The sequence below is a fragment of the Pseudochaenichthys georgianus genome, chromosome 3, assembly GCF_902827115.2.
Source record: "Pseudochaenichthys georgianus chromosome 3, fPseGeo1.2, whole genome shotgun sequence".
Classification (NCBI taxonomy): Eukaryota; Metazoa; Chordata; class Actinopteri; order Perciformes; family Channichthyidae; genus Pseudochaenichthys; species Pseudochaenichthys georgianus.
In genome coordinates, this window is record NC_047505.1 from 43,701,047 (window position 1) to 43,728,055 (window position 27,009).

Consider the following 27,009-nt stretch of genomic DNA (forward strand, 5'->3'; position numbering starts at 1 on the left):
TCCTCTCCTATCCTCTCCTCGTATCTCCTCTCCTCTCCTCTTATCTCCTCTCCTCTTCAAGAAGGATTTACGGGGCTTGCTAATGCAGGCGGGGCGGAAGGGCAACACTATGCTCTGCTGTCCTCTCTGGCCAAGTCTGATTAATGGACCAGGTGGCCACCCCACTCTGGACGGAGAGGGAAACAGAGAGATGAGACAGATACATGAGCAGGACAGATGAAAAGAGAGAGAAACGGTGTTTAGAGATAGCTTGAATCAGGGATAGGGATGGCAAGAAGTTACAAAATGTGTGATTAGTAGGTTAGAAAGATGGAACAAGAGAGAAACAGATTGGCGATGTTAAAAGTGTTTAGCTAAGGACAACAAAAGTGTGTAAAAACAAATCTTTTCACTCTTCCTCTCCCACTGCCCCTCTTTACACCCCACCACTATTTTACTTTATTTATGTAATCAGATTTGCTTTACCTCCTTCCATTAACCACGAGATGGTGGGATAAGATATATGTACAGTAATGGATGCATGCTCTCATTTTTTATGGCAGATATAATTAGGAGGATATGCAGATTATTGCCACTGTAGCCATTCCCACTTCTCTCCTGGTATCCCTTCTTTCTTTGCCCACTTTACCTCTAAGAAAAGTGGCTGTTCTTCCTCATTGCCATTCCTATCATCATCAATCAGCTAACTGAGAGAACACCTCTCTCTGTCTTGTCATTCCCTTTCTGCATCCTGCATTCTCCCATCCTCTCCCAACCTCACATACTCAATCATCGACTTCTCTCACTTTCACACTGCACTTTCCCTATCATTTGTCTTCCTCATTGTCCTCTTCTTCAAGACCTGTTTCTCTCTACATTCGTCCCAACTCCTCCCTCTCTCAGTCTCATGTAAATTGATTTTTTTCTCTGTGTACTGTACATGTTTTGCTTGGTCAGTGTTGCATTCCCAGATGGAATCCATTCTGCATTCGATAAGACAGATAGTGAAGGTGTGCTCACTTAAATTATGGTCTTCTGATGATGAAAAATATTGCAGTGTCGTGTAGTGAGTCCCCGATGAGTAGCAAACAAATGAGAGAAAATGCTCAAGAGAATTTGAAAAGATGTATTTGAAAATAAACAAGCTTCACAACTTAAAAAGTGAGACATAATGCTGAGGAACTTAAATAATAGTTGAATTTAATATTTACGGTCATGTAAGGGGTTTGTAATAACTTGCCTCCCAATTCTTCTGGGGAACGAATGATTTATAAACTGCTCACAAACCAGCTCACAACCCCCCCCCCCGCCTTTATTTCTATCACCATCGCTCTACAGTTTGCCTGCTTTTCCTTACCCTTGCCACCTGTTTTCAAAGTCAGCCATCAATATGCATATGTGTGTCTCTAAGCAGGAGTCGGGTATGTGACCATACACTAATCAGTCTATAGGATTGCATTGACCTTTGACCTCCCACTCACTCCTCTGCTGCATCACTTGTTTCTGTTGTAGCTGCAGGAAGTATAAGCAACACATCCATTTCAAGAGGTCAGGAAACATAATATTGACTGGAAACACAATTTATATTCTCATTAAAATAAAAAAAACGTATGAAGCTGTATGTATGTTGCATCCTCATGTTGGGATGAGACATATTTGGTGGTTTTCCAGTCATGTTAGCATGCAGGTGCTTACTCACGGTTCTCTGACTGGAGTGCAAACACAGAATGGCAAACTGTGATTCTCAACAAGGATTCAGTTTGGCCATGCTATAGCAGAACAAACTAAACCGTGAAAGGTTCACTATGAGAGATTTGATAAGCTTTGTGTTCATTAATCTCAGCAGTTTTGTGTTTATTGTTTTTCTTTACCTTTTTGAGAATGTGAAAACAGTATGAGAATCAATCAATTTAACTTTACTGGCATGATAAATCATATCATAATGTAATAATGTTAATAGTAAACATCCAGCTACTGTAAGTCAGTGCAGTCTTCTCTCCTGCTCCTTACAGTACCCCCCCCTTTCTCTCCTCCTTACCCTAACTCATTCTCCGTCTATATTACAGGCATAACACAGATTAGACTTAATTACATATCTGTGTCTGACAAACTTGATTCATAAGAGACTCTAGTCGTGCTGCTTCACCCCTCGGGGCCCTAACACCAGATCTCATCACTGTTAGTCCGGCAATACCGTCATTAGAACCTTATCTATTATCTACATGATTTGCCAGGGGTGAAAAGCTGTGATTTGTAGCAGAGTCATTTGGCTGTCTTGTGTCCGGGCTGACCCCAGGGCAACAACAGCTAGTCAGTCATTAACCGCAGAGCTACACATCCCTGCTTACAGGTTAATTACAACTGGTTAGGATGGGATAGCAGCGGTGTTGGGACTATGCCTTGTAGAAATGCCTGATCCCTTGTGGAAATAACAGTTGCTCTGAGTCAGATTATTTGTCAAAACTAATGTTTTCTAACGCTGTGAGGAATTCTTCACTGCAGAGGGCAAAAAGATAATTGGACATGGCTGATGGTGGTGTTTATGTACACCGTTGCAGTGCATTTTGCATTATTCAAAGTTCTAGCTGAAATATCCTTTTCAAACTGTTCTTCTTCCGTTTATCTCCATCTCTCCTTTTATGATGGAAATAGATTTGAAAATGGAAAATTATTACTGATAATGAGTTTTACATGGATACAGCCCAGCAGTCAATTACGTTATCAAACTGTCAATAGTAACTCTTTTTGCACACTTGTAAATCACTGTTACCACAAGAGGACCTAGACTCGAGCATACAGTCATTAATGTGAACGAAATACATTAGGTTGATGGTTACAGTAGTTTGTGCTATTAGCTACGACAGACTGACATAGACGATTTCGCAATGTCACATTTATTGACATTGCAGGCTAAACAGTATAAATCAACAAACGTTGTAAGTAAACTGAAACTCGATTCTGTTGTCTCCTCAGATCCTCCCATACTGGACCCAGGCGACCCGGATGTGCGTTCAAGGAACTATCAGATGGTGACCCTGAGGTGTACGGTGATTCGCTCATTCCCGACACGCCTTATAGACATCCGCTGGTTCCGTAATGGCGAAATAATCCGCATGCCCATGCCAGACACTAAGGAGAAGCCAGAGCTGAAGTTTAAGCTGGACCCCACCAACAACGGCTCGTATGAGTGTCGAGTCACCAATAGTGCAGGGACATCAACATGTGCATTTAATGTCTCTGGTAAGCAAATGACATGAGCCAACTGTGAACTGCTACACCTGAAAATAATCTGTCTAAATCAATGTATCTACTGGTAATCCATCTCTCCAACTCTGCCATGCTCAACATGGTGCATTTATCTGTTCTTTATGATTAATGTATCAATGATATGTTGTTCTCTCTCCCTCCCTCATCTCACAGCACAACCCTACAATGCTGAGTTTTACTTCGACACACCCAACCCAGTGCGAATTCAAAAAGGAAACAACTATTCCTACAACCTGCAGTGGACACAGAGAGATCCTGAGGCCACGGATCGTATCATAGGTTACTGGATTAATGTTCGAAAGGTAAAGGAATACTGCACATATACATAGGTATACATCCCACACTCCCATGCATGCAAGCCTATGAAAGCACATGTACATACAGTACCAACCCAGTCTCACGGCATTTCGTGTTCACCAACACGATTTTTAATCTATTGATTCGTGTTCACCATCACGATTTGCCCCTTTTTTTCGTGTTGCACAGCACGATTTTAAAAGCAATGTATTTCTACTGGTAACGTGTTTCGTGCCTGCAGGCTGCAGCACGTCTTTTTCTCCGGTCGGGTCGTGGAAGACCGGAAGCTGTGTGGTTCATAAAAACATGTTCTTACTCAATATCAAGCCACAGTTATTGCTTTTATTTTAAATCGTATAATTTCGGACTTTTGGAAAATAAATGGGGCTCAGAGCCTCAGGATACTGAAATCTGTATTTTTTAAATCTTTTTTTCCTTCTAATTTGTTATTCTTTTCAAAATAACACACTGTTATTTACTCACCAATAACACACAATTATCTTTGCTTTTATTTATTGGTTTGATTCCATAATCTCGGGCTTTTTTGGCGTCCGTCAGGAACTGAATTTCAAAATAAATATAACCGGAAACAGACGTAGGCATTTCGAGCGATTACCCAAGATCCTCAGCTATGGTTTTAAGCTCTCTGATTGGATGTGTTAGCCGCAATGCATGCTGGGAGTTGGTGTTTATATTATATGAAATCCGGAAAACATTTTAAAAGTATAAAATAATACTTAATTCCGAGTGCTCTTGCTTTTCTCTTTGAAAGTCATCACATAACGGCATTGTAATACACGGTTCGGCTGCATTACATATTACAGATCTGCCGTAGTTCTTTATTTAGAGAGCCCTGATGAGAAGACCTTTGGAAAAACTGGAAGAAATGGCGCCGAAACTGAATACTTGACGTGGATCATAAATATATCAACAATTAAACAACATCTTCAATTTCTCTTCACACAATACGTCTCCTTGCAGTATCAACACTAATTCGGCTGACTTTTACATTTGATCTAATTCATAGATAGGTTATATTTACACCATAACGGTGCACAGCTGATATAAAAGGACTGTAGTTTTTAAAGATATTACTGATTTTCTTTGAATGTAAATACTGAGTCTGAAATAGTATAGCAATATGCTGTAAAATGATGTGAAAGCATGCATAAAACTATACATCTTCAGATGTTGTACATACACACTAATAATACAAAGTTATTATGGCTGTGTGTACCTTGTGTGCACCTCCTAGTGGTTAAAGCACGTTATTGAATTATTGTTTTTATGTGTTATATTTGATTAAAAAAATATTAAGAGTACATACTTTCATAGGGGGAAAGTATAAATATAGAAATATAGAATATAAAAAATCAAGAAGATACTATAAGTGATCTCTACAATAAAACAGTTTAGTGCAGGATGTACACAGATATTAATAGGAGGAGGTGCAAAACAGAAAAACGGATTAACCTTTATTTAAACATTAAATATTAAATATTAAGCCTGACAAAGTAATTAACGTCTAATATATAGCTTTCCTGCAATGTTAACTATGTTGAAGCACTTATTTTAACTGAGATTATACATATGGATTATACTCTTATGTATGTAGATAGAATACGAAATGTGCAGAATATGACAGTTTAATGGTGGAGGTACACACATATTGATAGATGTCTTGTAATGCACTGTTGAGGAACCTGTGACCCAAGTGTTTCATTCATTGCATAACTACACCGTAGTTGTGTATGATATGTCAATAAACCTTTGAACATCTTGAAAGGGATGTGCAAAATAGCCATATTTGAGCCCCATTTATTTTCCTCACAGACGGCAACAAAAGTCCGAAATTATACGATTTAAAATAAAAGCAATAACTGTGGCTTGATATTGAGTAAGAACATGTTTTTATTAACCACACAGCTTCCGGTCTTCCACGACCCGACCGGAGAAAAAGACGTGCTGCAGCCTGCAGGCACGAAACACGTTACCAGTAGAAATACACTGCTTTTAAAATCGTGCTGTGCAACACGAATCAATAGATTAAAAATCGTGTTGGTGAACACGAAATGCCGTGAGACTGGGTTGACAGTACAGTACGCACAGCTAGCCAATACACATGCACTCACATGTAGCACACATGTAGCAACTAGCTAACTTCTGGTTCAGCCCAAGGCACATTTTGGTCACATGGTTTATTTATTAGGTTTGGTATCACCTTCACTGAACAGACTAACAACTTGTGTATGGCAAACACACAAACGCACAAGTCCTTGAAGAGGGGAGTATGTAGCTAAGTAAACATGAGGCTTTATGAGCTTGGGCAGTGTCCGGCGTGTGTAGTCAATCAATGGAGACCTGAACTGAATTACAACAATTTCACAGCCTCTCCTCTCCTCTCCTCTCCTCTCTTCTAGCTTTATTTGTTTTTACCTTAAAATAACCCATTTACTTCCAGATTACTCTGATGCAATTCCTACCAATTGTTAAAAAGATGTTGTATAGAGGTCCGCTGTTTACAGAAATCTACCTGCAATAAGCACATCTTATAAGGCTTTCAATATATCAGAATGGATAGAAATGGGAGCAGGGCCAAACATAACTTATTGTGCACCAAAGCAAAGAGAATAAAAAGATAAAATGGACATTGTTGTTTGCTCATCAAATTGGGCCCATTATCAAAACATAAATAAAGGTAGACATATATTTTTTTCCATTCTTCGGTTCCTTCTTCTCCCCTCTCATATGTGCTCCTCTCTTCTTGTTCCCCCTTGTCATGCGTAGCAATCTCCGTCAGCTCTCATCACTCAGTCCTATCAAATGCGGACTCCATTGTCCACTCTTCAGTACTCAGAGGTGTAAAGATGAGATGCAGGCCCTAAAATGCCCCATTAAGGGGTTGCGCTTGATTTCCCCCGAACTAAGGTTATGCCTAACCATCCTTTCAAACTTTTAACATACGTCCACATGACTTTGCTGTCTCTGCAAGATTCTAATTTGGAGAGCCAGACAAAAGCGTGTTCACGGTGTTGTAACCACTAACAAGACCAGACCAACGTCTCTCATTTCTCTAGTTGGTTTAAGAGAGCACAGGTTTTGTTTCCATATTTCATATTTGCCTCAAATGATTGACTTTGAATTGATGTGACTTCCTTTTCACAGCCTGTGAGTGGTGTTTAATTAGTCTCGCAGTCACAAACTTGAATTTAGAATTACCTTACACTTAAATAACCTCTTACAACATCGCACTAACATCACCTTAAATCAGCTTTTTTGCCTGTAAACAAAACCAATTCTCCCAGGGAGATATATCGTATAGATTGTATTTGTCACAGTTAACATATACATAGCTGTTCTATAAACACATAAATACTGTTTAAAAACTGACTGACTAATGCTACTAGTAATGACCGATATTACGGCTGATTATAAGGATTTGATCTTCCAGAAACTCAAATACTTTTCTTCTAACCCCAACCAAACCCCTCCTTTAAACCGTTATTTAGGCCCTCTGAGCGGGCCCCTGAACAAAGTGTGTAGCCTTTGTCCACAACAGGAGAGCAACCTCAGGCCACCCTCTTGTTTTGTTTCAAACATCTATTCATAGATGACTGGCCTTGAGTCAGAAGACAGGAAGGATAATAGTGAATTATACACAACTAGCTGGTAGGTGTGTGTGCATGTCTGTGTTTGAGACACTGCAATAGGGGAAATGCTGGGTCTGCCAGCTTGCTTTTGTGCGGATGAATGGCTAATTCCCCTCCTCCTTTAAGACTTGGCTGCTTACCTCATTAAGTAAGACTCTACAGGGAGACCGAACATGAGCACTGGCCTATGCACATTTGATCGCATGCATCAGCTCTCTGAAATCTCTCGCTCTACCTCTCTCTTGTTCCCTCTTCCTTTGTCCTCTGTCCATCGTCCAATATCTTTCACACACACACCATCTCTTCCAATGTTCTAATACTTCCTTTTCCATCCCTCAGTCTTCACGCTCCCACTTGTGCTCCTCTCTCTCGCTTTCCCTCTACCCTTTCGGTTATTCCTGCTCAGACTAAATGGGATTTAATGTTGGTGAGCCGTGCATCTGAATTGCATTGATAAATAATTGCTGAGTCTTTATGCTGGCAGTGTTCAAGTAATGAGTAAGTGACAGTGTTGTACTTATTATATTTGGTTTAAATGTAATTTAATTTCAGGGTTTTCACCTGCATGTTTTTACGTGGGTAAGAGAGCGGTAAAAATGAGAAGGAAAAAAAAGGAAAAGCAGATGGTGAGATTGAGCGGGGAAGTGAATGAAGGGGTGCGAAAGAGAGAAATAAGATGCAAATTAAAGAAAAACAGCGAATCTCACTGGTCCTCTCGACTATTAAATAGAGTACGAGAACATTCAAATGTAATACCATCTCAATTTCACATCCCATCTATTTCTGCAACACTCTCCAGCTCATCCTCTTAACGCCCTGACACTCTTTTTAGCACATATAAGATGATGTATGGGGTCCCAGAGGAGACATGAAGACACAGAGGGGAATTAAAGAGGACTCAGATCAGTTCATAGAGCACTTCTCTTCACTCTGGGTCTGAGCACATGCCAATCATTTAGTGTGTCCATTGCTTGTTGCTCCTATGTAAGTGGTTGTGTTTTATAAATGGGGCTTTGTGAATAAATGTATGAATGATGGGCTAATGTATTCATTATCTGTTGGTACACCGTGCGTGCGTGTGTGTGTGTGTGTGTGTGTGTGTGTGCGTGTGTGTGTGTGTGTGTGTGTGTGTGTGTGTGTGTGTGTGTGTGTGTGTGTGTGTCTTCTCCCGCTTATCCGTGGTCGGGTCGCGGGGGTAGCAGTTCCAGCAGAGAGCCCCAAACTTCCCTTTCCCTGTCCACATCAACCAGCTCTGACTGGGGGATCCCAAGGCGCTCCCAGGCCAGCGAAGAGATATAATCCCTCCACCTGGTCCTAGGTCTACCCCTTGGTCTCTTCCCAGCTGGACGTGCCTGGAACACCTCCCTAGGGAGGCGCCCAGGTGGCATCCTAACTAGGTGCCTGAACCACCTCAACTGGCTCCTTTCGACGCGAAGGAGGAGCGGCTCAACTCCGAGTCCCTCCCTGATGACCGAACTTCTCACCTTATCTCTAAGGGAGACACCAGCCACCCGGCGGAGAAAACCCATCTCGGCCGCTTGTATCCGCGATCTCGTTCTTTCGGTCATGACCCATCCTTCATGACCATAGGTGAGGGTAGGAACGAAGATGGCCCGGTAGACAGAGAGCTTTGCCTTCTGGCTCAGCTCCCTTTTCGTCACAACGGTGCGGTAAAGCGACTGCAGTACCGCTCCCGCTGCTCCGATTCTCCGGCCCATCTCACGCTCCATTGTTCCCTCACTCGAGAACAAGACCCCGAGATACTTGAACTCCTTCACTTGGGGTAACGACTCATTCCCTACTTGGAGTGGACAGTCCATCGGTTTCCTGCTGAGAACCATGGCCTCAGATTTGGAGGTGCTGATCCTCATCCCAGCCGCTTCACACTCGGTTGCGAACCGATCCAGTGAGTGCTGAAGGTCGCAGACCGATGAAGCCATTAGAACCACATCATCTGCAAAAAGCAGTGGTGCAATCCTTAGTCCACCGAACTGCAGACCCCCTCCCCCACAACTACGCCTCGAAATCCGATCCATGTATATTACAAACAGGATTGGTGACAAAGCGCAGCCCTGGCGGAGGCCAACCCTCACCGGAAATGGGTCCGACTTACTGCCGAGGACCCGGACACAGCTCTCGCTTTGGGAGTACAGAGATTGGATGGCCCTGAGTAGAGACCCCCTCACCCCATACTCCCGCAGCACCTCCCACAGTAACTCCCTGGGAACTCGGTCATACGCCTTCTCCAAGTCTACAAAACACATGTAGACCGGATAAGCGTACTCCCAGGCCCCCTCCAGGATCCTTGCGAGAGTAAAAAGCTGATCCGTCGTTCCACGACCAGGACGGAATCCGCATTGTTCCTCCTCAATCTGAGGTTTGACAATCGGCCTGACCCTCCTTTCGAGTACCTTAGAGTAAACGTTCCCGGGGAGGCTGAGTAGTGTGATGCCTCTGTAATTGGCACACACCCTCTGACCCCTCTTTTTAAAAAGGGAACCACCACCCCGGTCTGCCACTCCTTCGGTACTCATTACCAGGCTGACAAATCCTCATTTACACTTCTCAACTATGTTTGGTTCTCTCTGCAGGGGTTTTCTCTGTATGGGAATTAACAGAGTTAACAGGCCTGCCTGGTTTCATCAAGTTGTCCTAACAACCCTTTTGTACACCCCGACAGTTTCCTAAAGAGTAGCGTAATTAATGAGAGAAAATTAAAATGTGATGATTTTACCTTTTTGCAACAAAGGAGCAAGATTTTCTAAGCCGTAGCTAATTTTAAAGACCTTTCCTCTGAAACTGTGTACTGGCGTAGGAGGCTGTCTGTCTTAAGAATCGCACCTTTTTAATTAATTGAGTGCACGTCCCATGCACATGCATGGAGAGGAGTATCATGTGAATATCATGCTGCTTTCAGATTAATTTAATTTAGTAGGGAAGCTATCACATGGATATACAAATGATGCTCTGAAAGGAGCTACAGATTTGTTCACAATCACAACAGACGGAAAATGTATAAAATAAATATATGTTATGTCTGAGTCTGTTTTAAGCCTCACAGAGAGAATTAGCACTTTATGGGATCTTTCCTTTGTATGCAATTTCACCACCTCTAAAAAATACCTTTCACTCTATAGCATTTCCCAATTTCTTTACCAACAATGTACAGTATAACAAAACATTTACATAATGTATGCCTGTGGAGTTATTAAACCCTGATACCGACATGCAGTTTAAACCTTACGGACACACAGCATCTACTGTAGTGAAGCATACACTTTATGTACACATATACTGCACATCAGAGAACTAATCAAAATCTAAAATGTCTCAGTTTGTACTCTTCTACTGTGTTGTGGCTTTCTTATTGCTTTTTCTGCCTTCACACACCTTTCTACTCCCATCTCTCAATCTTTCCACCTGATCTTCTATATCGACCACTCGTCTGCCTGTGGCTATGGAGTTGTGTATTGTGTGTTTCATTGAAGCAGTGCGGCTATTAGCTGACCTGGCTTCAGATCATAAGGCACAGTCTCACACAGTCACACAAACTCTCCTGTGCAAACACACATGCTCATTATCATATATATGAGAAATTAAGAATATTCATGATGAATTAGAGTTGTACGTTAAATCAAATGCATGAATAATGTATGTACATAATCAACCTCCCTATGCAGATGTACTCATATATGCAAGCACTCATAAATACAGAAAGAGTACACACATGACGACTACTTCACTTACACACACAATGTCAATGAATTGCTGGATCAATCATGAAAGGGATCCATTAATAGAGGATAATAGAAAAATGAACCTCACCCTCCTTAGTGTTTGAAGAAGCCGCCTCCTCTCATGCTGTCAGTCAACACTGCACACACACACACACACACACACACACACACACACACACACACACACACACACACACACACACACACACACACACACACACACACACACACACACACACACACACACACACACACACACACACACACACACACACACACACACACACACACACACACACACACACACACACACACACACACACACACACACACACACACACTGACTGTGTTACAATCTCATGGCTGCTCTCTCACCCTCTTTCACACATTCTATCTTGTTGTCTCTTTGTTGACAGCTGATAAAGACACAGCTGAAAAGACTGTGTGGCTGAAATGTCTGAAAGCATGTGGCACAGGAACACAAACACCCACACACATCAAGAGAATTATAAGGACTTCCATATTCATTTATCACCACCCCTCTGCCTCTGTAAATATGTCTCTCACTCAATTGGGTCACTTCTGACTGTCTCATTCTGGTGGTCCTTTCTCTACATGCTGCATGTCTGTTCCCCCTTCACGACCCATTCCCTGTCACTCACATACACACACAAACACACATGTGTTGTCAGATTACCCATTGAGGGAGACAGAGAGAGGGAGATGGAGTCTTTTAACTTCAGTGGGTGCAGCTGAATTCCTGTGAGTCACACTTCAGCACTTTATTGATCCAGTGTTTGTTTTCAGATCCACAGAAAGTGTGTGTGTGTGTGTGTGTGTGTGTGTTTTGCATGCGTTTACTCTAGTTATTTGTTCTTATCATCTATATCACACATTCTAACCAGGACCAAAACAATTGTGTGTGTGTGTGTGTGTGTGTGTGTGTGTGTGTGTGTGTGTGTGTGTGTGTGTGTGTGTGTGCAAAACAATCCACATTCCACTTACTTCTAAACTCAGACTCCTCAGCATTATTACCTCATCTCCCTGTGCTAACACACACTCTATGCATATTACATGAGCATAGCTTTTATATCCTGCTATATTTCACATCATTATGCATATGCTGTATGAGAAATGTGTAAATGTTTATATGGATGAATGTAAGCACAAGTGGGTGTTAAAAGGGCACAATACATTTTACAGTATAACTGCTACAATGCAAAATACACTATACAGTAAATAGTCAGTTATGGTCGATTAACTTAGCAAGTACTTGAGCAAATGTCTTACAATGCATATTGTACACTGGAAGCCATCAGTCAGTATAGTCAACAATATCAAAAGTCATGGTCAATGAAAACTGCACTCAGAACCTTCAAATTTCACAGATTTTGGAAAAGATTCTTTAGGAAGAAAAAGGTGTAAAGTTGTCATTATCTTTTTGGATTACCTCCTACAGCTCTGCACCCTGCTTCCTTCCAGCCTTTTACTTTTAATACAGTTGGCCATCTACACTTCTTCGTTATGTGTTAAAGCATGCATGATGCTAGCAGAAAGTAGTGTCATACACTTATACTGTACCTGACTGAGCATTGCATGTTACTTTATTCTTCCAGTCCATTAGATATCAGAGCAAAATACTTAGCTTTTTACTGCAATACATGACATGATGTTCTTCCAAATTGCAAACAAACTAAGATTTGACATTGAAAAAAAAGAAAACATCAAAAGAAAATAGCAATTTTCCAATGATTTGGCCTTTGACCCGGAGACAGATTTTATTTGTTTGTTTTGTTTGAAAAATATGTGTTTGTGATCCATCAAATTGTCCAGTGATTCCTATCGTAGGGACACAGCAATATACAGTACACTATTTATACTTTTTTAATGCAGGACTTTAACTTACAATAAAGTATATTGTTTTATCGTGGTTCTTAACTTAATGATCTGATGTCTTCTTACACGTGTCCTTCATAGTTATCAAATCCTTAGACTGATTAATTGATTTATTTGGTCGCTAAATAGATGTTTACATTGCATCGTTCTTTCAGCAGCTAGGGGTCCAGAACTTAGTCATGCAAACTTTAACAAGACACATCGCTGTTTGAGAAATCGAAACCTGTGACCTTTCCTTAATGTGATGGTCTCTTAAACCAAAAGGTTGCTTTGCTGCGTCTTTATTGAAAGATGCAGTATCCTGTTATATAATCCTGCTCAAAAGTTATATCTCTTTATTCATTCCCTGTTAGCTGATGCTGCTAACTAGAGAGATATCTGATGGGTGCAATTTTGGAATCAACCAAAAATATGTGGATCACACCCACTGCATTACAACAGGTGTCCTGTGTGCAAAGGTCATAGCCATCATGTAAACGTCTTGTGCTCAGAATTTGCTAGGAAAATGTAAATGGTGTAGCAGATTGGAGGGTTCTTTGACACAATTAACATTTATTCAAAAAGTGAACATTATTTTGTTATTTGTTTAGAGAAAATGTGTTTTTTATCTGGGAGAAAAGCTTATATCGCCTCGGTTGCTGTTGTGCATGGCGGGAGAAGGATGTTCCATGACTGGCAAGAGAGGGTGAAAAGTTGGAAAAACTGAAAACTGGAAACAGACAGACTGGCACTGTGAAAAGAAGATTTAACAGCCATTAGTGCAGTGCCTGGTGAGGAAGGGAGGATTTGATTCCAAGTGTGTTGCCCAGCACAAACTTGCAGACACCAGGCTGTGGCTGCCATATGGGACTGGCATAATAATTGGACTCATACCAAATGATATGCAGCCTGTGCAGGAGTCACCATGGTCTTGTCAATAGAAATGATTAGCACAGTCTAGCTAGAGTTTGAATTCGTGGTAGGGAGTAGACATCCAACTGGAATAGCTCACTTGAACTTGAGTGTCAGAGGACAGGAGAAAAAGCAGAAGTCACCGTGGAGATGTCAGAACATACAGTACTGAAGCAATTATAGGGAAAGTAATGGCATGCATCAGTGTATGACCTGCCAAACTGTTAACTATTTGGACTGGAGTAGCTGAATAGAAGCAGCACAACAACAATGCACTTTATTATTGTTATTTATACACTTTCCACAAATATCCCACAAAAATGGAATAGACAAAAATGGTTAATATAACTTTTTTATACTTTGCTTTTTGATCTTTTATATCAATTGTACGTGTGTTGGAAGGGCTTTGTGCCTGTGGACATGTACCACACACACACACACACACACACACACACACACACACACACACACACACACACACACACACACACACACACACACACACACACACACACACACACACACACACACACACACACACACACACACACACACACACACACACACACACACACACTCACACACGGAGGAGACGGCGGAGAGAACGCGCTCCGAGGTGTGGTTAAACTTTACCCGTCTCGATGCTCGTTGCCTAAAGTGCAATAAGAGTTTAGCATGTAAGGGCGGTAACACGAGCAATTTGTCTAAACATTTAGCAAAAATGCTCCACATTCAGACGGAGGAATGCACCGGGTTGGACTGTCTTTCTCGCAGCTCTGTAGCCCCATCCACGAGTAACGTTTCCACGTCAGGTATTATGTATGCTAGCAGCAACACACAGAGTTAACTACATTATACAAACATGGGCTAATGATTAGAGGTAACTGAGTTATTTATTTTGTTAGTTTTGTTCACAATTTTGTGTAGTTAGTTTACCTTATTTTTTTCTCCAAAATAACCGATACAAGTACCGTTAAAAGACCGGACCGATAAGCGGTATCGATAAAAGTAGTAGTAGCCTACCGTTAAAACCAACCTGATCTCACCAGAATGCGTGACTCCACCACGACTCCTTAACACCACAATGCGTGGTGGAGTCACGAACTTTGTTACATTTACGTGTCGGCACCACGCAAACAACCCCAATGTAAAGTGAATGAGGCTCCTTTGTCGTGGTGCACACACGCATTTCTACAACGTCCCGCAGTGAGCTTTTATTCTATAAAACGTTTTTAAAATCTACTTTATAGCTTGTAGTAACTCACGGGAGGCTTCTTTTATTTTATTTGTATTCATAATAATTTAAATGTTTCGTCAGAATGTATTATGGTGCATTAGTTACGAATTGTTGTTCTCAAAAAACAGTGCATTGTGTGTAATACAACTGTGATTTGTATTACATTAGTTAGTTTTTAAGGAAGGCCAGAGCTTCAGCTGTGTCCAATAGATTGTTCCCTAGTTAACGTTTTGTAAAAGAACATTATATTCCGATTTGATCATGTCCCCTTTATTGTATTACGGAGAGCAATGTGAGCGTCCATTCCCATTGGATAACGGAGGATTTTACACCCGGAAGTAAGTATACTCTTCACTGTCGATTGATTTTACAGTGATATCTGCACTACTCATCAACTCAAAAACACCAGATTATCCTTGTTGATTACACAACATTGATTGGTTTAAATTGTGTACAATGCTTTTGTAATTTTCCCCTTCGATTCGGAGAAACAAACATTTGTTCAGTTTAGGATGGCCGAAGACACTACACTACCCAGAATCCTCAGCTATCGTTTGGGACTACACCATGTGCTTTGCTTGACAATGTTGAAGTTTACGCTGAGCGACAAACAGCATTTTGAAATGGAATGAAACCCATCGACAGCACACTATTCAAAACAGGAATCGAACGTCTCCCCCCCCCCCCCCCCCCCTTAGGTCACAGGCTCCTCCAACAGTGCAACACAATAAAACAGATAAACAGAAAAAATAGTGCAAGTCAATACAAAAAGAAAAATAGTAAAAAGTGAAATAGTGCAATAAGAGTCTATACAAGTGATTGGAATATGATATATTAGACAAATCATTTCTAAGTAGCAGCCAGATGAATGTTATGGATGTTATTTCAAAGTTCAGGTGTTTAATAGTCTTATGGCCTGTGGGATGAAACTGTCCCTGAGTCTGGTGGTTTTGGTCCGGATGTAAGATAAGATAAGATAAGATGGTACTTTATTGATCCCAATTTGGGACATTGTTTTTGTTGCTGCAGCATAAAAGACAAGGCATTTTACAATAAAACAAAACCACAAATAAACAAGAATAGAAAGAAAAGAAAATAGAAAATATACGTGTTGAAATAGAAAACATAAATGTAGATATTATATATGCAAATATACATATTAAAAAATATATGACAATGGAATATCAAATATTGAACAGATTATATATGTGTACAATGTACAGCGAGGTTGTATTAGAGAAACTATGGAGCAGAGAGTTCTCTTCCAGACAGAGGTGATTTATTGTACAGAGTTATTGCAGTGGTCAGGAATGTGTTCCTGTGTCGGTCCTTGTGACAGCGGAGCTGCAGCAGTCTGTTGGGGAAGGAGCTCCGTTGACTGTCCAGCTGCAGGTGGAGAGGATGGGTGGGTTATCCATCATGGACAACAGCCTGTTCAGTGTCCTCCTCTCCACCACAGCTTCAAAGGGGTCCAGCTTGATGCCGATGACAGACCCAGCTTTCCTGATCAGTTTATTGATCCTGCTGGTGTCACCGGCTCTGATGCTGCCCCCCCAGCAGACCGCAGCAAAGAAGAGTGCACTGGCCACAACAGACTATAAGATCTCCAGCATCTTGCTGCACCAGTGGAAGGATCTCAGCTTCCTCAGAAAACAGAGTCTGCTCATCCCCTTCTTGTACACAGCGTCAGTGTTGATCCTCCAGTTCAGCCCATAAGTGCACTCCCAGGTAGTCCTCCACAACAGCCACATCCTCTCCTAGAATGCGGCTGTTGTGCCAGACGGCAGCAGACAGAACAGTTTGTGGCTGGGGTGATGGGGGTCTTTTATAATCCTGAGGGCTTTCTTTAAGGTTAACCTGGTATTTGTACTGCACCACATTTATTTTAGTTACTTTACAAATTCTGATTAATGATGTGAAATATAAACAACCCTTAAAGCAGACTTTAGTTACACCTGAGTAAAATTCAGGGAAGGTGATTGTCAAGTGCCAACAATCAGGAGAGATATTTGATTGGAGGGCTGGCTTATATAAAGCCAGTTGAGTAGCACTTGAAATGTTTTGGCTCTATGAAACCTGATGTACTTTATGATTCTGTTTTCTTCAAGCTTGTATTTTGTTGGTCGAACGCACTTATTATAAGTCGCTTTGGATAAAAGCGTCAGCTAAATGCAATGTAATGTAATGTAATGATTGTTGATGCTTGAGAAGACTAAATATGTATCTGCAGATCCCTATAAAGTATATACACTACTCGTTATTCTCTACAAATAGTTAATTAAAAACTGTATATAATTGCTATTTTGGACATCCCTTTTCAAGATTTCAATATTACTCTAAACGTGTAATAGCATGCTTTAACCAGTAGGTGGTTTGGGTTAAAAATCTGTCAAGTTTACAGTGTTAACAAAATAAAATATACTGCTGTTTCTGGTTTAGTTTACGACGGATATATTTAGTTATTGTTTTGATATTTGTAACACAAAAGCGATGGAAAACCCCACAGCAACACAGAAAAGATGGTTTTAACATGAGTAGTTAATAAAAAACAATAATATCAAAACAAATTATTACTACTAACTTTATTGTGAAATTAAAACAGAACGGTAAAAGAATAGTTTCCGGTCTATTCTGAGCCAGATCTCTGTAGATAAATACAAATACAGAACTACGACAGATGTGTAATATTTAATGCAGCCAAACCATTTATTACAATGCATTTATGTGATGACTTTCAAAGAGTAAAGCAAGCACTGCTGAATAAAGTATGATTTATCTTTTACGAAACGTTTTTTTTCATATGGAATGCAGTCAACCAATCACAGAGCTTGAGGCAACGCAGACAATAGCTGAGGATTCTGGGTAGTGTAGTGTCTTCGGCCATCCTAAACTGAACAAATATTTGTTTCTCCGAATCGAAGGGGAAAATTACAAAAGCATTGTACACAATTTAAACCAATCAATGTTGTGTAATCAACAAGGATAATCTGGTGTTTTTGAGTTGATGAGTAGTGCAGATATCACTGTAAAATCAATCGACAGTAAAGAGTATACTTACTTCCGGGTGTAAAATCCTGCGTTATCCAATGGGAATGGACGCTCACATTGCTCTCCGTAATACAATAAAGGGGACATGATCAAATCGGAATATAATGTTCTTTTAAAAAACGTTAACTAAAGGGAACAATCTATTGGACACAGCTGAAGCTCTGGCCTTCCTTAAAAACAAACTAATGTAATAAAAATCACAGTTGTATTACACACAATGCACTGTTTTTTGAGATCAAAAATTCGTAACTAATGCACCATAATATATTCTGACGAAAAATAAAAATTATTATGAATACAAATAAAATAAAATAAGCCTCCCGTGAGTTACTACAAGCTATAAAGTAGATTTTAAAAACGTTTTATTGAATAAAAGCTCACTGCAGGACGTTGAAGAAATGCGTGTGTGCACCACGACAAAGGAGCCTCATTCACTTTACATTGGGGTTGTTTGCGTGGTGCCGACACGTAAATGTAACAAAGTTCGTGACTCCACCACGCAATGCGGTGTTAAGGAGTCGTGGTGGAGTCACGCATTCTGGTGAGATCAGGTTGGTTAAAACCTTAACGATACCCATCCCTACACACACACACACACACACACACACACACACACACACACACACACACACACACACACACACACACACACACACACACACACACACACACACACACACACACACACACACACACACACACACACACACACACACACACACACACACACACACACACACACACACACACACACACACACACACACACACTCAACTACGTCCACTTATGCTGCATGCGTTACCTGATAATGGCATGCTGTGGGTGTACTAAGGTGTTATGCTGGAGTGGCTGACCTAATGCATTAGATTGAGCTCACTGTCAGGTCTTTAAGTAGCTGGGATCAGAGGCAGATACACAGCTAATGGATCCTTTTCTCTGTGGGTGGAATAACACAGTGTTAGCTCTATTAAAAGTGGTGCTAACTAAAAAAAAAAACACCTAACTTAACTTTCAAAAAATGAGGAGACAACTACTGGACTGCATTTACATCATAGCCATTTGTATTTCCGTATTCGTTTCTGTAATAAACAGCCAATCCTTTTTCTAAAGTTTAGGATTTAAACTGCAAAGTGAAATACATATTTCTTTAGATTATACTGATACAGGTTATATTTATTGAGTCTATGTTTTCAGAGCTTTGGGCAATATTACATTGTGTTGCATATCACTCAGTAACATAATTTTTTTAAGCAGAGTATGTTTCGGTGGTAATTCTTTTGACAGCTGTTTAGCTTTGTTTTGGATAAAAAATTAGTTTGAAACAAGTATGCAGTCCAAGATAGCTACAATCCAAGTCTTGGGGTATTTTGACTGGCTGTGAGCCCAGAACTGGCTGTACTGTATGCCCATGGGAAATTCCATTGACAGTAAATTGAAAATTGAAATGCCAGAAAGCGTGTGCAATAGGAAGAATAATATGACGATATAGTGATTCATAAGCTTTGTGTAAATAAAGGATTGGTGCTTCTGCAATACGAAGCAAATATCTTTGATCAGTCTTTTAGAGAAATGCTTTGATCATATCTGAGCAGTAGGCATTTCTGTCAGGAGTTTCACTTTTTCTGTTTATATAAACGTACATCATCACTGTAATTCTAGGATCAGTTAATATCACTGTGAGAATATTAACAGTTGGAGATGAACTGAAGCTTTGTGTCTGCATATCAACATAACATGGTAGAGAAGACATAAAGAAAAATAAAAGTTTCTCCGTCTGATACGGGGCTGTGGCTCAGTGGATAGTGTGCTGGACTTCAAATCAGGGGATAGCAAGTTCGAGTCCCACTGCAGTCAGCATGTCGTTGTGTCCCTGGCAAGACACTTCACCCCAAATTGCTCCTGTGGGGATTGTCCACAGTACTGAATGTATGTAAGTCGCTTTGGATAAAAGCAAATGACATGTAATGTAATATAATGATATCCTGGTGATCATCTTTTGTTGTGCAATGTATTTTATTTGTGCTGTTTTATGCAAGCTTTTACATATTTGTTAAGTATACGTTTTAAAATGTCTACATCTTCCCTGCTCGTGTGTGTGTCCCCTCTCTAGAACAAGCAGAACGTGCTCTCAAAGCAGATAGACCTCAAGGGCAAGGAGCCAGAGAAGGGTGTGCTGCTGTCCCACACCATATCAGACCTGAGGATCCCTCTGTCCTACGAGGTCCGACTGGCACCCATCACCACCTACAGCACCGGGGAGTACGCCAGTCGCACCATACAGTACTCAGAGCGTAAGTCTTATTGTAAACTACTAACTACCAAACATTTGTGTAACGTAATTATCTTTCATTTTTAGATACATATTGACAATGTACAAAGCATGTTGACTAAGCATAGCTGATTTTGTTTCCAAACAGCCTACACCTACCCAAGACCTTCAGGTGAGACTTCTCTCTTAACTTCAATCTTCTGGTTTTTAAGGTTAAGCCTGGTGTTATGTCATGATTGAGGATAGGGTGTTGAAGTCAGGAGTGCACGTTCACATTTTACTGGCTAATTAAGCTTTAATGGTGAAATCAATATCAGCACCATTTTGTAAAGGCAAAGTTTGGCATGACCCTGCCTTGTTTTTGATTACGTCTTGAGAGTGGGGGAACAGTGGAGAGAAATAAATAAAAGGATCAGTGTCATTTAATATGTCATCTAAGTTTGGTAACATTGGAACGATATGAGACCGGTTAATGCAAAAGGTTAATGAGCAAAATACTTCAAACACACTTGACGATACTACCTTAAAGGTGTGCCTCCTTTATCCCTGTTAGCTCCCCTCTCGCAAGTCCTTCACTCCCTGCTTCTCATCCTCACTCTTGCAATCCTTCTCTCTTTACAGTAAATTGCATCTTGTCTATTTTCTTCATTAAGAGACACCCCACATTTTTGCTGGCAGGAGTGGCAGTTGGCTCAGCCAGGGTGAAGCAATTAAAACAACAACATATTGGAACAGACTGCGAGAACAACAGTGCAAATAGAAAGGAGCCCATGTAGTGGGGCTGGGTGTGAATAGTAATAGATTAGCTGACTGAAACAAAGAAGCACAGACGAGCCATCCTCGTGGGTATCCCAGGCCATATGCATCTGCAGCGGACTGTGTGAGTGCTTGGGAAGCTCTCACAGAATCTGTCAGCTTGGATGGTTTTCGATAGCTGTCGTTGAACTCGTTTGCCTCTATTTCCATTTGTTTGGTGAGTCTGTGATAATGGCAGAGCACTCCAAATGGGCTAATGGAGGGGATGACATACTGTAGAGAGAAGCCCTTCTATCTGGCTTAACAAGACACGTCACCATCACGGATAATGGCATTTCTCTTTCCACATGTTTTTGTTAAAATGATATATTTTTCTCCATTTCGTTGTATGTGATTAAATCCAAAAGTAAAAGTTCTAAACATGCCAAAAAAAATCTGCCTTATATATCTCACACATATTTCACAATGTATACAGATTCAAGATCCCATTTTCCCCGTTTAGAGAAGTTGTAGCGCTTTGCATGGAAGACTCTTCTTTAATGAATGTATGTTGGTCTTTTGTCCCTTGTTATAAGCAGCCTTTAAAGTGTTAACAAGTGTCATATTTGAAATAAAGAATAACGAACTGCCTCTAGCTTAAACCCAAGGTAGAGTAGATCTATAGCTTTTACCCTAAGTATTTTGTTCCAATGTCTATATATTGTTCTCCATAATATCTCCAGCCTTACCTTGTTTTTTCGTCAGAAGTCTTTTAAGAGTTAAAGCTATTAACACATTTATCTTCCTTTTTTTATGTCTAGCTTTTCTACATTTGACATGGCCTGGCCTAATCATAGTTACCTTTAAAGTGTTCTGCATGTAGGAGTCATGCATCAGAATGTGCATAATATGCATAATTCACTTTAAGTTTCACATTATACACCCTTCCTCCCACATTGTGCCTATCACTTTGTCAGTAATTGCCTGGCTGTCTGATCTTCACATTTGAATTGCATATTGCAGAGGTTATTATATAGCTATATCGTTGCCATTAATATTACGGTAAAAGTGGGTCGGTAAAAAAAACCTGAAGATTATGTCATCGGCAGTTTGTGATGTCAAATGCTTTAAATGTCACTGATCAAAAAAAAAATTCTTGTTTTTTCTCCACATACACACACACCTCCCAGACCATGTGTGTGGTTTTGAGGATCAGAGGATCTGTGGTTTCTCTCAAGACCGGAGTGATGTCTTCGACTGGACGAGACAAAATCACCTATCCCAGAATCCCAAGCGATCTGCCAATACCGGACCCGAGACTGACCGCAGTGGAACCAAGGAAGGTGAGGAAACCAGGGAAAGATTGTATTTACAGTTTCAGTTCTATGTATTGTCGTCAAAGTATTACAGCGACAGGGCTGTATATAATACACAATGTACAATTGTACAACATTGTAATTACATGAATTTGTTCTGTTTCATTCGATCCTCGGACAATAGAGTGTTGTCTTGTACGTTTCAGGGTACTACATGTACATTGAAGCATCACGGCCGCGCACTGAGGGGGACAAGGCTCGTCTGCTTTCTCCACTTTTTAATGTGACCTCAGTCAGAGGCCCCAAGGGCTCCGGCAGGGTCCCATACTGTGTCGCTTTCTACTACCACATGAAGGGCAAGCATATTGGTGAGTAATACAACAAAACATAATTTGTCTCTCAAAAACACAAATGGTTATACAGTAGTGGGCACGCTCATACTCATTTCAATCGTGGTTCTCATATAGCTGAGCACCTGTCAAAGCTGAACTCTCCTCTTGACCCCCGCTTGTAGAGCTTGTCAGAAACAACATTGTATGTGTGTGTATGTGTGGGAGTGAGAAGGAGGGGGTAGGGGCGTTACTAAAGTTCTGTTTGTTTCTTCTTGTGCCTCAGTGTGTATTTGGAGGTGGCTGAAGGGGGCAGTGGGTGTGTGATTAATGGTAGTGGCAAGACACAATCAGTCATTTGGGGGAGCTGTTCATCATAATATGCTCCGTCACACAGCTAGAATGCATACATCTTGTAGCCAACACACCTGCACACACACAGGAATGGATTCACACAAAAAACGTACAGTAGAAGTTGCAAATACATAAAGGCACAAACACACATTTGTTCACAGACACGCACACATACACAATGTTGATTTATGTGTCCATAGCACAAGCCTGCAGGCTTCACTGTAACATTTGTTACATTCTGACCTGCCCTGCCTCCTAAGGATATTATAGTGTTTGGAAGGGCACAACGTTGGTGTGTGTGTGTGTGTGTGTGTGTGTGTGTGTGTGTGTGTGTGTGTGTGTGTGTGTGTGTGTGTGTGTGTGTGTGTGTGTGTGTGTGTGTGTGTGTGTGTGTGGTAAATGTCCACAGGCACAAAGCTCTTCCAACACACGTACAATTGATGTGTGTGTGTGTGTGTGTGTGTGTGTGTGTGTGTGTGTGTGTGTGTGTGTGTGTGTGTGTGTGTGTGTGTGTGTGTGTGTGTGTGTGTGTGTGTGTGTGTGTGTGTGTGTGTGTGTGTGTGTGTGTGTGTGTGTGTGTGTGTGTGTGTGTGTGTGTGTGTGTGTGTGTGTGTGTGTGTGTGTGCAAAACAAGGAGACGAGTAAATGCTAAATCAGTCACGGAGCGCTTGCTTACGATCAGTACATGCTGTTTGCAGTTATGCCCAGCGCTGCTACAAGTCCTCCCTCAATTTACTCTGTTGTTTTCCCAGTCTCTTCCAATCTGTTGTCACTTTAATTGCCTTACCTTGGCAGAGCTCACACTCCTGCCAGGAAGACACTGTGTGACTCTTAATGACCAAAAGAAACAAGACGAGGATAAGAAAGAGAGGTCAGTGAGAGGAGAGACGATATTAGAAGAGTGAGGGAAGGACGGGGGTGCCTTGGGTAGGAATAGAATGCTCTAATGAAGAGGAAGGGAGAGCAAGCAAAGAGGATGGTAGGAAAAAGAGATGGACAAAGAATGAAGTGCAAGAACAAAGGAAGCATGAGCAAACAAGTATGAGGAGGCATTGAAGGGAGCAAAAAAAAAAGCCTAGAATGGAGAGCTGCAGTAGAGGCCATCAACTTGTTAATGTTCAGAAGTAGTGAGAGGATGGAAGAGCCAGTGAGTTATCCTGAAGCACTCTAACAAGCTTCAATGTACTCAATCGTATAGTGTTCAAGTACTGTCAATTGTAAAAGGGCTGTATATATTAAGAGCATTAAGGTACTTTGACACAAAGACATTTTTAGAAATGCTGTAGAAATGTTGCTCTTTTCTGACCTACATATACTTTAGCTGTTTTATAATCATGGTTTCATGTGGATATGAAACACGTGAACATATTTTTGAGGATTTTCAATTTGAAAAGAAAGCATATGATCTTTGAGGAGTTCAGATGTTTGGGTAGCAAATAGGCTAACACTGCAAATAAAGACCTCCCCATGTGATGTGTTTTGTTGTTCACCTTAATGTGCTTCTCTTTGGGCTTGCTGGCAACAACAATAAACCACATTTAATTAGTTTTCTTTGGCATTAGGTAATATTTCAGACTGGCTCAGATTTGCAGAGTGCCAATGGCAAGCTTTCCTAAAATCACTGGATTATGTTCACTTCACAGTTATGGATAGCAAATTAGAGTTTGGGGTTGTTTAAATGTTTGAAATGTTGTATGCAGCTGTGGATTGTACTTTTTATTACTTTTAATTAGTTTGCTGTACAAATATTTACAGAACTAGAAGATAATGGGGTGCCTGTGTGTCAGGTAAAATGCTTTGAAACGTTTTATGTCAGCACTCATTTTCGAAAAACCTTCTGATAAGCTTGTTGTCTAGCAAGGTTTAGCTAAGCCTAGATTTGACCTTTTTCTTTTGCTGCTGAATTGATTATCTAATCAGACATTTTAATAAACGTTTTTTTGCTTGTTGTTTGGCGGCATAAACTATAGTGTTGGCTCTCAGTTTAACACACCAGAATACGGAAACACAGCATCCCTCTTTAGGCGCAGATTATGGGCAGAGGGACAGGAGATCCCATGCAGGCCTTCTTTTGATTATAAATGTATCTTTTATTTAAGTTAAAAAAGTGTGTGTGTGTGTGTGTGTGTGTGTGTGTGTGTGTGTATGTGTGTGTGTGTGTGTGTGTGTGTGTGTGTGTGTGTGTGTGTGTGTACATCCGACTGTGTGTGTGGCTGTGTTTCTTTGCTGTCCTCCTCACTAACGTTTGTACGAACAAGTAGCCCTGATAGAGTTGTGCTTTCTCCTCTGCGTCTCTGACATTAAAACACTCTTTGCTGTCCCTCGGTCCAATCAATAGACTGCTTATCAGAGTGCTCTTCCTTTTCTCGTGTGTGTGCTTGTAAGTGTGTGTGTGTGTGTGTGTGTGTGTGTGTGTGTGTGTGTGTGTGTGTGTGTGTGTGTGTGTGTGTGTGTGTGTGTGTGTGTGTGTGTGTGTGTGTGTGGGGGGAGAGTGAAAGGTGAGGGTGAGACAGGATAATGGGTGGTGAATGAGGAAGGAGACAACAAGGCTTAGTAATGTGGAGGTAGAATGACAGAGTGGTGGTGATACAGGTGAGAGCGGGCTACACCAGCATTAGTTATGGTTTCCTTCCATTATATTCCTACAATGACACCCATATCCTTTCAAATGTAATGTGACAGTTGCATGTGACACTTTTATGAGGCTATTCCAGCTGCAATATCAGTACATCATTTTTACAACAAGTATTCTGCTGTTTGTACCTGCACGGAGCATACTGTAGACAACCTCAAAATAATCCTGCTGTTAATGCAATAGTATGATGTTTTATAGAACATTGTTGCTTTTTGTTAACTTTGATCAGAAGATCAATACCACCATGATACACTGTAGCCTCTGTATGTTAAATAAGATATTTACTTAACTTGGGATAAAGACCAGAAACAAATAGAAACAATCTGGAACAAGAAAGTCCATATTCATCTTTATATAAAGTGTAATTATCTACTTTATTACAGTATGGTATACCAACTGTTCAGTGGTAGACAAAAGAGCTCTCGGGAGACTTTAACATAGCATGGTAAATTCTGACTTCCCCTGCCCTCACTGGAAGACTTATTCAGATCACGCTGTATCCACAGAGCCAGCAGCATTGTGAGGGATGCAAGTCACCCCACCACTATCTCTTCTCTCTGCTGCCATCTGCAAGACGCTACAGGGCAACAAGGACCCACACTTACAGGCTCCAAAACAGCTTTTTACCCCACAGCCATCACTGAACTGAACTCCACAATCGCTGTAACTAAATAGGCAACACTTGAAATGCCACTGAGTTCTACGTTTTTTGATATACCGATTATATTTCTTAATGTGCCAATGTAACTGTTACTTTTTCATTTTTATTTTTAATTACTATGGAAAGTGAGCTTGCGTTCAAGTGTCATATGTTACATTAACTGTTTCAAAAGCCTCACAGCATTCGTCATTACACAATGGGGGCAATGAAAATAAAGCCATTATTTTCTATAATCTATAAAAGTAGTTCTCTAACACTCCGTTCGATGTCTCACTATGGGATGCGCCTCATCGCGGAGCAAACAGAAGCATCAATCTCATTACGCCAATCCTGATTTGCTGGTGATCTTGACGTCAGCGTCAGGGGAAATCACCCCCTATAAGTAGCTTGCGCCACGACGCATGCGTCATTCAAACACCTCTTCTCGCTTCAGAGCACATCTCTACTGTAGCCGGACAAGATTAACGGTCCACAGACTGAACCCAAATACCCATTTCGGTCGACGGGCGCTCGCCGGCTACTCCTTCTGCTTCGCAGGAAGACGGTAGTACTAACGCAGTTAGTATTAAAAATCGACCTCGCCCTTCTCTCCCCGAGAAAGTAAGGTAGGTCTGATTTTTTTAAGCTAGCAGCACACCTGTTGCTAGCTCGCTCCCTCTCTACCAACACCACGGTAGCGAGGACGTTTTTTCTTTTCTCTTCTCCACG

At 41.0% G+C, this 27,009-nt stretch overlaps 1 protein-coding gene across 2 annotated transcripts in view; it reads left to right on the forward strand.

Annotated features, from left to right (window-relative positions):
* The window catches only part of LOC117439749 (MAM domain-containing glycosylphosphatidylinositol anchor protein 1), an 85,048-nt gene that overhangs the window by 22,226 nt on the left and 35,813 nt on the right, over positions 1 to 27,009 (forward strand). For both annotated transcript variants that reach the window (XM_034075790.2, XM_034075808.2), the window contains exons 6-11: positions 2,953 to 3,219; positions 3,400 to 3,548; positions 20,113 to 20,293; positions 20,420 to 20,443; positions 22,197 to 22,349; positions 22,529 to 22,690. In XM_034075790.2, coding sequence (XP_033931681.2) covers positions 2,953 to 3,219; positions 3,400 to 3,548; positions 20,113 to 20,293; positions 20,420 to 20,443; positions 22,197 to 22,349; positions 22,529 to 22,690 — 936 coding nt within the window. The remainder of the gene's footprint in view (positions 1 to 2,952; positions 3,220 to 3,399; positions 3,549 to 20,112; positions 20,294 to 20,419; positions 20,444 to 22,196; positions 22,350 to 22,528; positions 22,691 to 27,009) is intronic.